The 16288-nt window shown below is 38.9% G+C and overlaps 1 protein-coding gene and 1 long non-coding RNA gene across 6 annotated transcripts in view; one reads left to right on the top strand and one right to left on the bottom strand.

The window, feature by feature from the left end:
- Window positions 1–16288, top strand: part of LOC109262428 (uncharacterized) — a 203686-nt gene that overhangs the window by 101233 nt on the left and 86165 nt on the right. The gene's annotated exons all lie outside the window — the stretch shown is intronic.
- Window positions 2274–16288, bottom strand: part of MFAP3L (microfibril associated protein 3 like) — a 135924-nt gene continuing 121909 nt past the window's right edge. For 4 of the 5 annotated variants that reach the window (XM_053901126.1, XM_053901123.1, XM_053901124.1 and 1 more), the window contains exon 5: window positions 2274–2353. In XM_053901126.1, the coding sequence (XP_053757101.1) occupies window positions 2289–2353 (65 nt within the window). In that variant the 3' untranslated portion in view covers window positions 2274–2288. Of the gene's footprint in view, window positions 2354–9219; window positions 9321–16288 lie in introns of those variants that run through there. The other variant, XM_053901127.1, reaches the window with a different exon arrangement.

Here is a 16288-nt window from a genome sequence, read left to right as displayed (position 1 = left end):
ATCTCACTGAGGACACAGAAGGAAGAAAGGTGAACATGATGGGAAGAGAAGAAAGTGCTTATGCTTGGATAAATATGAGCAATGACTTTATGTTGAATTTCTGCAAAATTCTCAAGATTTGTTGTTACTCTATAAAGCCAATTTGTTATAGGGATTGCTGAACAGGAAATGTAATAACTGTATCAAAACTAGTAGTCATTAGAGCTATTCACTAAATATACCAGTTCTCTGTCTGCCAGGCATGTGGTAGAATAATATTTCCTGGTGCCCTTGTGATTGTGTGGGCTTTGAGACCACTTGTGGACGATGAATTCAAAGCAGAAATGATGATGAGAAATGTCATGGTTAAGTTAGAGCATTTCGTTAGTGAGGTGAGACCTTCTAGAACTCTCTTTTCTTGGGGTGCCTAAGTGGCTCAGTTGGTTAAGTGGCTGACTTCAGCTCAGGTCATGGTCTTGCAGTTTGTGGGTTCAAGCCCGACATCGGGCTCTGTGCTGACAGCTCAGAGCCTGGAGCCTGCTTCAGATTCTGTTTTTCCATCTCTGCCCCTCCCCTGCTCACACTCTGTCTCTGTCAAAAATTAGTTGAAAAAAAACATTAAAAAAATTTTTTTTAGAACATCTTTTCTTCTGGCATGGTTATTAGCAGGGGTCCTGATAATTCCTTCTCCATTAGTCTGGGTCCTGGAGTGAGGGTGATAGTGTTCTCAGCTGAGTACCAAGAATCACTGATCATATATTGACCATATATTGTGAATTAGAAATAAATATTTCTTGTTTAAGACACTGTGTATTGGGGTAGTTTGTTAGTGCAGCATAGCCAGCCTAGCCCATCTGACCAATACACAGAACATAAATAACCTACTCCAAGGGAAAGTTTTACTTAATCTCTTATTTTAAATTCTATTTCTGAACCCCACTCTCTCACTCCCAATTCTCTGTTTTATTTCTTATGACCTTCCAACAGCTTTTGGATTTTACTTCAGCATTCAATCTTGAATTTTACTGACTTGCCCAACCTGATGGACACAGATAAAACACATATAACTTTCTTATAACTTTAACAGTTGAGGCATGTATTCTGTCTTCATCTTCCATTTCTATCATTTACTCATTTCTTCATTCATAAAACAAAATACTGAGCATTTTCTATGAGCCAGTTTTAACCACCAGGATAAATGGCAAACAAAAAGTCAGAAATTACATTCTATTTGGAATGCTAACAATTAATCAAATCATTATACAAATAAATATAAAATTACAACAGTGCTAAGTGCTATGAAAAAGCGATATACACATTATCTGCCATCTGTCTATTGATAATAATGAAACAAATGAGACAAAATGTTTATAATTAGATCATGTCCATATATAGGAATGATGGTATACAGAAAATTTTGTACTATTTCCACAACTTTTCTGGAAGTGTGAAATTCTGTCAAAATTAAAAAGGCTTTTTTCAGGGTACTAATTGGTGTGATAGGATGTACCTTTACTGGCCACAATCATCTGGGTTGGTAATCTCAGTTTAGTATTTGATTCAAACTCTTGACCAAATTGTATTGTTTGGAATTGCAGTCCCTATTTCTATATCTGTGCTAATCATTGTCCCTGCAAAACCTGTAGCACACATATGATAATAAAATGAAAGAAAATCCATTTTAAATTGCACTTTGTGTTAAAGTCAAAAGCTTTTCCCTTTTTATTGTTTTTAAAAAAGTGATATATAATAAATGTAGGCAATGAGGCAAATATACAGGAGACCTAATAAAAAATGAAAATTACTCATCAGTAATCAGTCACTGACAATTACTATTAACATTTTGGTCAATTTCCTATCATATACTTTGGTTTTCATTGAGCAGTATTAACTATTTGTTGTATCACAAACCCTGAAACTTAGTTGCTTAAAACGATAAACACTGGGGTGCCTGGGTGGTTTAGTTGGGTAAGCATCTGACTTGATTTTGGCTCAGGTCATCTCACAGTTCATAAGTTCAAACCCAGTGCAGGGCTCTATGCTGACGGCACATAGCCTACTTGGGATTCTTTATCTCTCTGCTCCGCCCCCCACATGGTGCTCTCTCTCAAAAATAAACTTTAAAAAATAAACAAACAAAAAATAATAAACACTATTTCACAATAATCTTAGCTGAGTGGTTGTGGATCAGAGTTTCTAATGAGATTGTAGTCCAGTTGTCAACTGGGATTGTAGTCATTTATAGGGCTGGAGAATCCATTGGCTCCCAACCACGTTCATGTGGTTATTGGCAAGAAGGCTCCCGTTTCTCACCAGGTAGGCTTCTCCATAGAGCTAGTGACATGGCATGGAAGCTGGCCACCCACAGTGAGTTCTAAGAAAGAGAGAGAGAGAACAAAACAGAAGCTATAGTACTTTATAACCTAATCTGGAGAGTGACATATCATTTCTGCTGTATTCTACTGGTCATACAGGCTAACCCTAGTACAGTGTGGGAGACAAGGGTGTGAACATAGTACAAGGGTGTGAATACCAGTGGGTGGGAAACAGTGATGGACCGTCTTGGAGACTGGCTACCATATCACATTGTATCCCAAGCATTTTTACCACATTATAGAATATTTCCTATGCCCTTGTTTTAATGAAAATAATATTTAATTTATCAATAATTCAATCTAATTACTGTATTAATAATAATTAATAATATTTAATTGTATTATATTGCTGTAGGCCTTCAAAATCATATATAAAGGGACATTACAAGCTATGAGGCTGTTATTTTTTTTTAATTACATGAGGGGCACCTGGGTGGCTCAGTTGGTTAAGTGATTCTTGAATTTGGCTCTGGTCATGATCTCACAGTCATGAGATCAAGCCCTGTGCTGGACTCTATGATGAGTGTGGAGCCTGCCTGAGATTCTCTCTCTCCATCTCCCTCTGCCCCTCCTCCACTTGCTTGGATGCACACACTCTTTCTCTCAAAATGAAATGAAATGAAATGAAATAAAACAAAATAAAATAAAAATGACACGGAATTTATTCACTGAATCCAATCAGTGCTGGCCTTTAAAGAGCTCACCTTGGGGAGTTTTGAACTTACTTCAGTGGTGTTAGGTTATTGTCACAAACATGCTTGGGATTCTTTTGAAATTACAGTTGGATTCTTGCAGCATATTACCTTCAATCAACTCAAAGGTGATATGAGACAGTTATGTTAACAAGCAGAACATATGTTGAATTTATTCTTGTTCTTCTGCTGTTCAGTTGCAATACTGAACCAGATGTATTAGTAAAAAAAATGTGTTTCTAACACTTAACTACAGCTTAACAAGATGATATTTCTTTGCAAAATAAATCACATTTGAATGAATTATGTATGGGAAGCACATGCTGATTCAGAGACTTCAGCTCTGTGGGCTCTGAATGTGCCCTACCCTCTGACCTTAACGTTCATGTACACCCACCTGCCCAGTGAGTATCCTGAACTTTTTTCCCTTTAAGTATAGTTCTTGGAGGGGCGCCTAAGTGGCTCAGTCAGTTAAGCGTCCGACTTCGGCTCAGGTCATGATCTCGTGGTCCGAGAGTTTGAGCCACGCGTCGGCGCTCTGTGCTGACAGCTCAGAGCCTGGAGCCTGTTTCAGATTCTGTGTCTCCCTGTCTCTCTGACCCTCCCCCATTCATGCTCTGTCTCTCTCTCTCTGTCTCAAGAAAATAAATAAACCTTAAGTATAGTTATTGGAATAAGTACTATATTTACAGAATTTGTATTTATATAAACTTACATCTTCCAAAGTGTAATATTGTATTCACATTAGCCATCAATTTTTTTTTTTGCCAAAAGGAAATCATGGATTATGAAAGCAACATTAGGACAGAATCAAATCTTATTTGACTTTGTTTCCACATGGTGCCTAGCACACAGTAGGTACTTAGTACATGTTTGTTGAATTAATGACACATTAAATCTTGTGCCATAAAAAAATGATGCTTAAGTTAATGATGCTTAGCTAGCAATCTAAATCTTAAAAGCAATCATGCTGATACTTGGTGCCACTGTTTCCTTTTTTTCAATTCTATGTTGTAACATTATAGAATTTATTAATTTTTTAAAGACTTTTTAAAAACTTTTTAAGGCATTATTTGGGCTAAACGTTTATTCATTTTTCAGAGACAGAGACAGGGTGCAAGTGGGGGAGGGGCAGAGAGAGAGAGACAGAATCCAAAGCAGGCCCCAGGCTCTGAGCTGTAAGCACAGAGCCTGACGTGGTGCTCAAACTCACAAACCATGAGATCATGACCTGAGTCAAAGTCGGATGCCCAACCAATTGAGCCACCCAGGTACTCCAAAAGCTGGAATCATATTGTAACTTTCCCTGAATTTGTATAGCTTTAGTTGTGCCTTTCCCACCCTAAAAACTATTGCAGTTATTGGTTTTCTCCACAACACCCAGAAAGATGCATGTGTGTACCGTATATGTAATCATAGTCTTTCAAACAACTACTCAGGGGGTAGGATGAGGCAGTGGGGAAATAAGCAAATTGCTACCATTCTCCAAGAAAGCCAATGTTATATTAGCAGTTCTATTTTGGAGGAGGAAAATAATCCAATTTCAAGGCTGGCATAAGTATTAGGCTCATCACTCACTCACTTCCTTACATAGGTGGCAGAAAATTCTGTGATTTCATGCCAAGCCCTCCAACAAAGACACAGCATGGCTTTTTGCCTTACTTGGTTTCTTCCTATTTTAAAGTGAAAATTTATACTTCCAAAAAGAATTACAGGCAGCTTCCAATACTGAAACATTGAGACCAGACCATTAAAAATAAAAACAGGTCAAATCCTAATGAAAGGAATGGAAATTCCCTATAGGAGTCCTATAATGAGAAAAGTCATTGGTGCCCAGAAACATTCTGAGTATTATGCATTTAATGAGGCTCTACTGAAACCTTGGGGAACTAGCCATTCTCTCAATGTAAATGAGCAGTTCTGTGAGCATCATCCTCAATCATTGGTTACCTCTCTCTCTTTCTTTTAAAATTTAACTTTGCACTTATAGAAAAGTTGGCAGAGTAGAACAAGAACTCTTGGATACCCTTTACCAAAATCTATCAAATTGTTACATGCTCCCCTATTTCCTTGCTTGATCATTCTCTCTCTCTCTCTCTCCTTCCCCCCGCCCTAACTCTACACACACACACACACACACACACACACACACACCACACACACACACCTTTTGGGGGAACTATTTGAGTGTAAGTTTGAGACATCATGCCCTTTAACATGAAATACTTTAGTGCTAAGAAAAGGACATTATCTTATGTAGTCAGTACAATTATCAAAATCAGAAAAAATTCACAATGATATTATACTTACCTAGCTTATGGCTCTTACTCAAATTTTGTCAATTTTTTGGCTTATGTCCTTTAGAGTAAAAGAAAATAAAAGTTTTCTGGCCCAGGATTCAATCCATGAAGACATGTTGCATGTTGTTTTAATATCTCTTTAGTCTCTTTGAATGTGGTACACTTTCTCTGTCATTCTTTGTGTCTTTCATGACCTTAAAAATTTTGAAGAATATTTTGTATAATGCCCCTCAAGTTGAGTCTGTGTGGTCAGATTTAGGTTATGATTTTTGGCGAGGATATCAGAGATGTGATGCTGTGTCCTCCTTCATGCAGCATGTCAGGAGGCACGTGATGTTGGTTTGTTCCAATGTCAACTACTTTTTTGAAAGTCTACCTTCTATTCTGTGATGTGAGGCAAAATGGTAACTTCTGAGACTTTTGGACTCAAGTTAAAAGTGGCCCTGTACTAGTTATTCTCCATTTGTCTCCATCCTTAATCCATTCTCTCCCCTTCATTGCTTTACTCCATACCCTGGAGGCTGATTCCTGGGAATTGTATCACCTGGGCTTGTCTGCTTCTGGCTTCTTAACAGACTCAACCAATGGAGAATGCTAACAGGAGATCAAAGTATGAGGTCAAGGAATTTATTACCCTGGAATCTTCACTGCTTTGCTTTTGCTGCATATCTTTGGCAGTGGCTACCCCCTTCCATAGTTTCTGCTCTACTTCAACTCCACTTGTCCTCTCAGCCCAACAGTGGTAGTGGCTTCCTGCTGATATTAGTCTCTAGGTGCCTCAACATGCCTCGCTGGCTCTCTTAACTGCCTATAGGTCTAAAAGTAGTCCTTTGATGAAGATTCTTCATTTTTTTAAGATCTGAGTTGAATTCTGTTTTCTGCTAGTTGATGAAAATATCCTGAATAAAATGATCTGCCATTTTTGCAGCATTTAATTAGAACAATAAAAGCTTAGAAGAGAAATAGTTAAATGTTTTATCAGCACATATCCCAAGTTGATAACAGATTAAAATTTAGTCCAAAGGTTATGTCCAATAATTATTTATTTGATTATAGAAACCATAAGTATTTAGATTTACATGGCATCTTTCCTCCAAAGAGTTAAAGGCTGGCAACCAAAGACAGGTAAGATAATTCTAAGTGACAGAGCAAGGGCCAGTCGTAGAATCAAATACAATTAAACCAATACAGATATAGCATTTTGCAATTCAAAGTGCTTAAAATACTCATTATCACATTGCTTCTTCACAGGGATTCTGTAAGACAAGTGTTGTTAATATTGTCACCAGTTTATAGTTGTCCAGCTCTGAGTTACTACTACTCATCAAATGGGCAGAATGTGTCTCCCATGCCCTGTGTTAGGGCCTGTTGTCTCCTCTAGGAGCCTTCACTCTCCTCCAAGTTACTTTCTCCACTTTCTAACACCTTTTACTTTGTCATAGTCTCTTACTTTTAGTTATCTTTCCCTGCTGATGTGTTAACTGATATTTAAGGTAATAGCTGATAATAATTTAAGATGTCACCTATCTTAGGGGGGCTCTAAGTTTTAATGGAAAACTCTGAAAGAGTTCTCTACTCAAAGGAAGGAAGATTTAATGGTGCAATCACATTTGGTAATTTGATATCACATTCTGGAATAATGAAATCCTACATACCACCTATTTATAAAGAGAGTCTGGGCGTGGCCACCAGAAGTACAGGGAATATGGTGTATACCTACCATGAGGTACAGCAGATAGAGAGGAAGTACTTTGGCTTTGCTTCTTTCTTTTTTCCTGAAGACCTATTTGCTTTCTTGTGAGGAGGTAAGGGATTTGGAGATGAGGTCCCTAAGGCATCTGAGCCTGGTTGTATGATAGTCTAAGCTCTAGCATTGTATATTCTTTTATTTTCTTAAGGGAACAACAGGAAGGGTGACAAATGGATGGCTCCCATCATCAGAACATTAGAATGGAGAACCATTACTCTACTTACTGTTCTCAAAGAGTGATGTATAAATGAAAACTTGGAAAGCCACCTCCAAAATCCTGCTGGCATCTTACTCTCCCACAAAACTGTCATAAAGAAGACAAATTTGGGTTTTGTAAAGCATTCCTTTTATAATGTGTAGCTGTCTTCTTGGTTACAATAGGTAATTTCTCCTAGGTTAGGAGTATAATGTTTATTGGGTTTAGCGTAAAATTCCTGGAATGGATAGAGAAAAATTTGAAATGTTAGGTTTTCTTTTCTTCCTTATTTGTTAGGAACAGCACCCAGAGGGCTTAGGAATAATGATGGTATTTCTTCTATCCTGTTTTTTGCAGACCCAAACAAATGGAGGCAGTGCAAAACCAATCTCTGTCCTTAGCTCCCAAGAACCTTAAACTATGTGTCATTCCCGAACAGTGCATGAGGCAAAAAGCCATGTCTGTGGAAGGAAAGCAGGTCATAACAGAAGGGAGATCTACGTTGTGCCTGGGGAGAGTGGGAAAGACTAGTTATCAATGAGCAACTCCTTGTACTCCTACCCTGGACCCGATCAGAATATTCAAAACTGATACCTTGCCAGATGATCTGAGCCATATCATCCCAGCACTTTCGAGAAATATCTCTTTTTCACATAAGGGAGAATTAGCTACCTTTCTTTCACCCAATGGTGGTAAATGCATAAATAACTTCCCTTGGGATTTGCAGATAGGATCAATAGTTTGTTTCTTTTCCCCTTACTTGACATGAAGGTAAGTTTCTAAAACAATTTTATTCCTTACTGCTGACATCTTAGTATATGTTGCTTTCATCCTTCATTTTTCAGCATCATGAGTGAACACTCATTCTTTTGACATTGGTCAATCCAGTCTCAATTCCAACCCTAAGCAGTCTGCATTCCCAATCAATGTTTCTACATCATTTATTCAGCAGTGACCCAGAAACTGCTGTATTCTAAATTCAGCCTGTGCAAAGTTTTAGTCGTTTCTTTCCATGTAAAAGTTAAAATTTAAAAAACAGTGAATGGTAAGAAAAGATTAATTTAATATAAACCTAACACAGAGACAATACTGCTCATAGCTTTGCCATCTGGGGTTTTCGTAAATTAGATTTAGATTATCTTTTACAAACTGTAGTTCACCTTCAAAGAGACCAAATGCTATTTCCTGTCAGTTTTCTTAATTACCTGTCAAGCATAATTCCCCCTTTCTGAGCCTAGAACTGATTACAGTGAGGGAGGCATAAGCCACAACTGATCCTGCCATCATTTACTAGCAAAATAAAGTGGCTAAAATCAATGTATTGCTGCTGTCAGCCAAATTTTAGAATAAAATATTTAAGGGGCAACTGTTCTCTTCTTCAGAAAACTATACAGATGTAGAGGTTCCTTATTGTCTGGGGTTTCCAGATTCCCCCCCCCCCCCCCCCCCCCCCCCCCCCGCTTAAGAAATCCCTTACATATGAAAAAAACTCCCCCTGTCCGGATGCAAGGACTGGTGAGTCATGGAGCCCAGAGAAGCACAATAGTCCATTATTAGAGTTAGAAGATGTAGGTGTTAAAAAGGATTGCAAAAAAACCCCAGTCCTCACTTTCAGCCAGCCTACACATATCCTGGCTGTGAATCTCCATGGCACATTCAAGTTCTCGGAATGGTGCTCATTTTAGTCTTATGATTCAGAGTTTATGCATATTCTTTGAAATCCTATAGGGGTAGATGGTATACAAAAGCAGAAAGCAAGAGCTGAAAGAGCAAACATCTCCAGTGAAGGTAGGGGAAAGAGAGGAGAGAAGAAGAAATAATAGCATCTTGAGATTTTCCTCTTGTTGCTTTGTGGGTGGAGTGACATCTACTTCTGGTTCCATTTATTTCTCACTTTGAGGAGTGTCTGTGATTTTTCTCTGGGGGAGTGATAATATTGATTTGGGATATCTCCCTATATTGAATTATGCCAGCTTCTCCTTGAGAAGTTATGAATCATTCCGCATTGTGTGCTTCCATTCACCTACCCTTGAGAGAGAGGAGGAAAGAAGAAGAATATGCAGGTATTACAAATCGGACATATCCACACATGAATGTTCATGCTGTTACCTCTGATGGAATCCGACAGGTCTGTTCACTGACCTTCCCACTCCTCTTGTGCATGCCCCACTCTTGCCTCACTGGGAATGGTCCGTGAGCCACTCCTGTGTACAAATGCCATTCACCCTTCCAAGTTCAGCTTAGGTCTCTATCGTCCACAGTGCCTTCCACCGACACTTCTGGACTCTTTTAAGTCATTATTGCACAGCTTCTGTATATGTTTCTTTCTTGTTTTTATTTTCCACCTGGAATGTAAGCAATTCCAGGACCATATTGTTGATAAATGTCTTTTATAGTCACACAGCAGCAAGCACAGAGCACATTGTGGGCTCCTCAGTAAATACTGGTAGAATGTGTGAGTTGTAAAGAACACTTAGGGCTAGGAATTTACTGCCAGAAAGAAGAGAAGGGACAAGAAGGGATGCAGAAGGGGTGAGAAACTCAGCCTAAAGCCACCCAGCTGACCATTTGCTTATGAAATACCTTCACCTGTTCTTGGAGAGAGTGGAATGTGTATTTGTTTTCCATATCCAACAGCTGAAGGATAAAAATGTCCCAGTTTAAATCTCTTTCTCAGGCATCAATCTGGTCTCTAACTGGGTTGCTTTTCTCTCGGGTTTAGTTCTCCAGGGAGTAGGCTGGGGGACACTTGTGCTCCAGGGAGTCCTGGTGGGGGAAGCATTGAGAAGGCAGTGTCTGTGTCAGCAGGGGGAGGGTGGGGTCAGAGGCTCCCCCTTCACCTTCTCCACCTCAACTCCCTCCAGGGATTTTAGAGACTGGGAAATTTTCCTTGATAATGTTTAGTTTCTGAAAGGATGTAAGAAAGAAACATTGGGGACCAATGTCCAGAAAATACTTTGCCCATCCTAGACAAACTCTGGAAGGTGCTTGCCCTGGAAGGTGTAGCTATGACTGTGATTCTGAGTTAATCTTGCTCCATGAGGAAAAAAAAAAAATCAAGGCCCAAAATCTGTTGGGATAATGGCCATGAGCAATGTTATAAGCTAAAAGATATATTGATATAGATGTACACACACAAATATAATATGTACATATTCACATATACTTGTGTAATTGATATATTATATGATACATCACACATATAGGCCTACAGGCAGTTGACAAGTAGGAGATGAGGAAATGAATTGACCAATAACTTTGAGGTCTCTGGTATGTGACCTGCACTGTGCTGTGTGCTCTGAAGGATAAGTATAACAAAGCAAGCTGTCTAGATTGCCCTGCCCTTAAAATTAGTTTTTTAATAAAGAAAAAAGGCAAAATATAGCTTCATGGGAATATCTAATGATTTTGGCCAGAGAGGTACCTCAAAGCAGCACCAGTAAGAACAGAAGATGTAAACCACTGAGTCAGGGATGCACAAAGTCCTATGTTTGAATGGGGTCAGACCCTGTGCATGAGGAGGAATTAGTGGGTGATCTGAGAAGATTCTTCTTGCCCTCAAGTCGTCTCCCTAGTGGGTTTCATGACAGTTCCCCTGTTTTATCATTTGAAATTCCTGCTTTAGTTACTATCTCAGTTTCCATAACAAAAATAAAGCACTTACTACTGAAGCTCTCCATTCCACTGTTTTCAGCCTTTTAAAGCCTGTTTTCTCCTGGCGTGCACAAAGCATGCTCTCCTTTAAAGTTATTTCATATCTTAAAATAAACAAAATAGGGGCACCTGGGTGGCTCTGTTGGTTAAGTGTCCAACTTCACCTTACGTCATGATCTCATGGTTTGTGAGTTCAAGCTCCACATCAGGCTCTGTGCTGACAGCTCACAGCCTGGAGCCTGCTTTGGATTCTGTGTCTCCCTCTTTCTCTGCCCCTCCCCTGCTTGCTCTCTCTCTCTCTCTCAAAAATAAACACTAAAAAAATAAAGTAGTGTGACTAAAAACAAAGCAAATATTTTATTTCAATCACTTTTTCAAGCTACAAGGCCTTCTCACGCTTTCCTGATTGAGAATCACTACATAGATGCACATAGACTGTAAACTCGGTGTGGAGATGGACTTTTATCTTTTTCCCTGCTGTTTCCCCAGCTCCTAGGTGTATCCAGAGCACTATAGGGGCTCCATGATGAAGAAGATCAAGGCACAAAATTGGTGGGGATGTTGTATTTACAGAGTAGCGGCAGCCATGGGGATGTGTCCTGGAAAGTCTGTTCTAGTCTTCTTTAGTCAACTTGGGGTGGTGATTTCCAGGGAAGACTCAGAAAGCTGCCCTTAGCAGAGGAGGTACAGGCTTATACATTTCCATAGGGGAGAAGGAAGGACAGCAGTAAAAAGCCACCGATGGCTATGTAGCTATAAGATTGTCATCAGGGAAACAGACTGTGAGTCCTAGGGCAGAGGCAGGTTCTGAGCAAGTGAGAGGGGAAATTGCCTCCTCTGGGGACGGAGGTGAAGCAGGGACTGGTAGGTGGCTTTGGAGTGAAACAGATGATCTCATCCACTGCTCCCAACTCCTCAGCTTCTTCTCATGTATTTACAGTAGGATCCAGGGTTCTTTCCATCAGCTGTACCTCCAGCCTCATCTCCTGTCCTGCTCCCTCTTGCTGATTGTTTAACCCCACATCTCTGCGATTGTTAACTCCGGCATGCTACACTCACCGCCACCCCCTCAGCCTTCAGTCACACTCTTCCCTCTGCTTGGAAGTCTGCTTCCCCTGAAAGAGGAAGGGGCCTTCATTCTGGCCTGCTTGGGCGTTATCTTCCCTGAGAAGCCTTCCCAGGGCACCTCATCCAAAATGGCGCCCCTTGTTCTGTCACTGTCCTCTCAATCTGCTTCATTTACCTTTGTGATAATCCTCATTCCCTGACTACACAACTGGATCTAGATCTATTTGTATATACACACATACACATATATTTGTCTATTGTCTTTTTCCCCTACCCGAATGTAAGCTTCCTGCTATATTACCAGGTCCTAGAACAGTGCCTGGGTCATAGAAGGCATTTATCAAATATTTGTGGATTAAAGGGCTGAAGAGATAGGACTTTGAATCTAGGTCTGGTTATTTATTGGTTGTGTTATCTTGGGAAAATTACTTGACTTCTTTAGCCTGGCTTTTGTGTTCTGTAAACCATGTGGATTACACCCATTTTACTAGATTATTGTCCAATTATAACATATATAAGCCCCTAGTACAAAGCCTGGTACATAGCAAATGCCCAGTAAATGATGAATATGATTGTCAGCTTGGTTTAGGATTTTAAATAATCTGTGCTTTCCCATTTACAACTCAGAAGTGCTTTCTAGCTTGCATCCTGTTCTGTGACTTTTCTTGAACTAAGAGTGCAAAGTGGTGCTGAAGCTCCTGTTAAGAAGTATAATGGAAATGCCAATTTTAGTGAGATGCTCAAAGGGGAAAAAAATCACAAACTTTAGTTTTTCTTAAAAATGACATACCATCTTTTCCCAGTGGAGGAGAGATGTTTTGACCTTCTTCTTTATTGTTTCAGTTTATGGGAAGAACATATGAGTGAGCGTATGTGTATGTGTCTTGTAAGCTCATTTCTAATCAGCCCCCTGGGAATGCTGGATCTGAGAAACACTTTGTCCTTCTGAGGAACAAAACCCTTCCCAGGTAAATGCCCTTGGAACATGTGTTTATTTGTTTTGATTCTTCGGTATATTGAGGGATGGCAACAGTCAGGAAGTATAAAAAAAAAAAAAAGAAATCTAACAATAGAACCAGCTCAGTCTTTGTCAGCGCATTTTTTCTAAAGAGACAGATGATACTTGAAAGTGTGGATGTGAAGACCTGGTTTATTTATTTAAGCCACTATGTATCTATTTAAACAAAAAGACCCATGAAGAAAATCTAATGGATGAGAAAAGCAGAATTTATTGCCAAAAATATATTAGGATGTGCCAGATAAGATTAATATTTTCTTTCCAGAAAAATGTTTTCTATCATGCAGTGTTGCGTAGTTTGTGTTTGTTTATTTGAGAGTTTGTATCTTGGGACATTAGTCACAAGAGTTACTACTTTCTTTTACCATGAAAGATAAAAAGAAAATATTGGAGATATGGTCATGGGAAAAATAAGGTAAAGAGGGGCTTGCTTGCTGTAGAAAACATTGCTTTATAAATAATTGATGTACAAAATTTCTTGAAACTGGAAAAATATTGTATATGGAATTTCTCGTTTTATGAAAAATCAGTGAGAACATTATTTGCTAAAAGGGAGCATAAAACTATAATGGTTTTCTGGCTTTGATGATTAAAATTTTTACTTATTTCACATAATTCTCACTTCTCCGATTATTTAATTTAACATTTATTGTCTTTTTTCCTCTACTTTCCTATCTCCCAAAAGATGGGATTGGCTTATCTTTTGTTTATGAAAACAATATCTGATGGAGTCCTGGATTGAAACTCAAGGTCTCACTGAATATCTACTAATTAATTGTACTAGCTGTCATGTTGGTATATGGTCAATGGGGATGCTGATTAACTGAGTGACACTGGTACGCTTCTGTTCTTCTCCATGCTTCTCTTATTTATTCTATAGGAATAAGATTTTAGCTAATGAAATTATTCATTAAAAAGAATTTAAGTAGCCAAAAAAGAAGTAATGTTTATGCAGCATATTTCTGAAGAGATAATTCCTTGATTCTGTACTTGCTTTATGGAAAGAAGGACAAAAGAAAGACTTGGCAATTGGATTGTGTCCTGTAATATAAGGGCAGCTGTCAGGCTAATCCCTGGTGACCTCAGAAGATAAAAATGGGGTGCCAGCAACAATGGTTCTTTCTGACAGAGGGCTTTAGCCCCCTCTTGTCCCTCACTCTGCTGACCCTTTGGGGTTGTGTCTGATTCTCAGAACCTCAGGCCCAGGTCCTGGGAGTCGTGGGATAGAGGAAGGTGGTATGATGTAATAATTTTCAATTTTCTTTTTTTAAATTTATTTAAAAGTTTTATTTTATTTTATTTTTTAATTTAAATTCAAGTTAGTTAACATACAGTGTAATAATGGTTTCAGGAGTAGAATTTAGTGATTCATCACTTACATACAACACCCAGTGCTCATCCCAACAAGTGCCCTCCTTAATGCTCATCACCCATTTAGCCCATCCCCCCACCCACCTCCCCTCCAGCAACCCTCAGTTTATTCTCTGTGTTTTAAAGTCTCTTGTGGTTTGCCTCCCTCCCAGTTTTTATCTTATATTATTTTTCCTTCCCTTCCCCTATGTTCATCTGTTTTGCTTCTTAAATTCCACATATGAGTGAAATCATATGATATTTGTCTTTCTCTGACTTATTTCGCTTGGCATAATACACTCTAGGTCCGTTCACATTGTTGCAAATGGCAAGATTTCATTCTTTTTGATGGCTGAGTAATATTCCATTGTGTGTGTGTGTGTGTGTGTGTGTGTGTGTGTGTGTGTGTACTTACCCATTCATCAGTCGATGGACATTTGGGCTCTCTCCATAATAATTTTCAATTTTCAATACTGACTTTTGGTCTAGGGTAATCATTATTGTGGAAAGTAAAACAATTCTTGATTATGAAGTTCAAGATAAATTAATAGCTGACATTTGCTCATATGTTTCTGTCTGACATCTGGAAACCAAGTGTTTATGCCCATGCAATGAACATCACTTAAAAAAATTTTTTTTAAACGTTTATTTATTTTTGAGAGACAGAGAACGAGCAAGGGAGGGGCAGAGAGAGAGGGAGACACAGAATCCGGAAGCAGGCTCCAGGCTCTGAGCTGTCAGCACAGAGCCCAACGTGGGGCTTCAACTCACAAGGTCTGAGACCATGACCTGAGCCGAAGTTGGACGCATAACCAACTGAGCCACCCAGGCGCTCCACTTTTGATGCACACAAGTCACATGTTATGAGAATAAAATAAAAAGCAGGTAATTACTGAATGTATTTTGGAAGTTTGATGACCATGGAAGATCATTTGGCACAATTTCTACAGTCGTTGCTTTGGTTTTGTCATTTTTATTTCTTGTCTGGATAACTGAATTAGCTTTGCACTTGGACCTCTTCCTCAACAGCCACTCCCAGCTGTCCTCCATACTGCTGCTAGAGTGAACTTCTCAAAACACAAACTCGATCAAGTCACACTTTATTTAAAATTCTGCACTGGGTCCTTATCACTATTAGACTGAAGTCCAAAATTCCTTAACAAGGTGTTCAGTGAAATCAGGTTTTTAAAAATTTGTTTGAATTTGAAAATTCTATTGGGAGGGTTACCAGCAGACAGACAGAGAGAGAGAGAGAGAGAGTGTGTGTGTGTGTGCATGCATATGTTTATTTTTGCCTTCTGGGGATGGAGGTTGGAATTTATCTTTGGGAGATTCCCTTTGTTTAGAGATACCATTCTGATAGTCACTTTTGGTTATGCAGAATAACAGAAGTAGTAACGATGTAAATATTATTCTTGTGAATGGCTGAAACTGATGAGATATTCCAAGTGAAAGTGCTGCAGAGTGAGATATTATATGCCCTATTTAATAATATAATACTTACAATGAATATTTATGGAGCCATATCCTATGTGCCAGATACTCTTCTAGGCTTTTTCTGTATGTTGATTTAACATTCATACTAACTCTTTTACAATCCCTTACTATTGACAAAATAGATGCACAGAAAAGTTCAATAACATGCCCAAGGTCACATAGACAAGTAACTGGTAGAATTGGGATTTCAACCCAAGTAGTGTAATTCCAAAGCTCACATTCTAAAGCTCTATGCTCTATAGCTTCCATTATGTTAGCAGGGCTAGGCTCCTGCAGAGTTTAAGACATTCTTCCCACCAGCAAATCTGGATATATGGTGGATTATTTTTCTAAATATTTGCATATGGGAAGTAAGATCTTCAGCTAGATCATGAATGGAGAAATATGCTGTTTTAATCTCTTCAAGCCA

Source organism: Panthera pardus, unplaced genomic scaffold, assembly GCF_024362965.1.
Source record: "Panthera pardus isolate Hobbes unplaced genomic scaffold, ASM2436296v1 HiC_scaffold_13, whole genome shotgun sequence".
Taxonomy (NCBI): domain Eukaryota; kingdom Metazoa; phylum Chordata; class Mammalia; order Carnivora; family Felidae; genus Panthera; species Panthera pardus.
The sequence above is the reverse complement of the archived record's forward strand: the minus strand, read 5'-3'. Positions and strand labels throughout refer to the sequence as shown.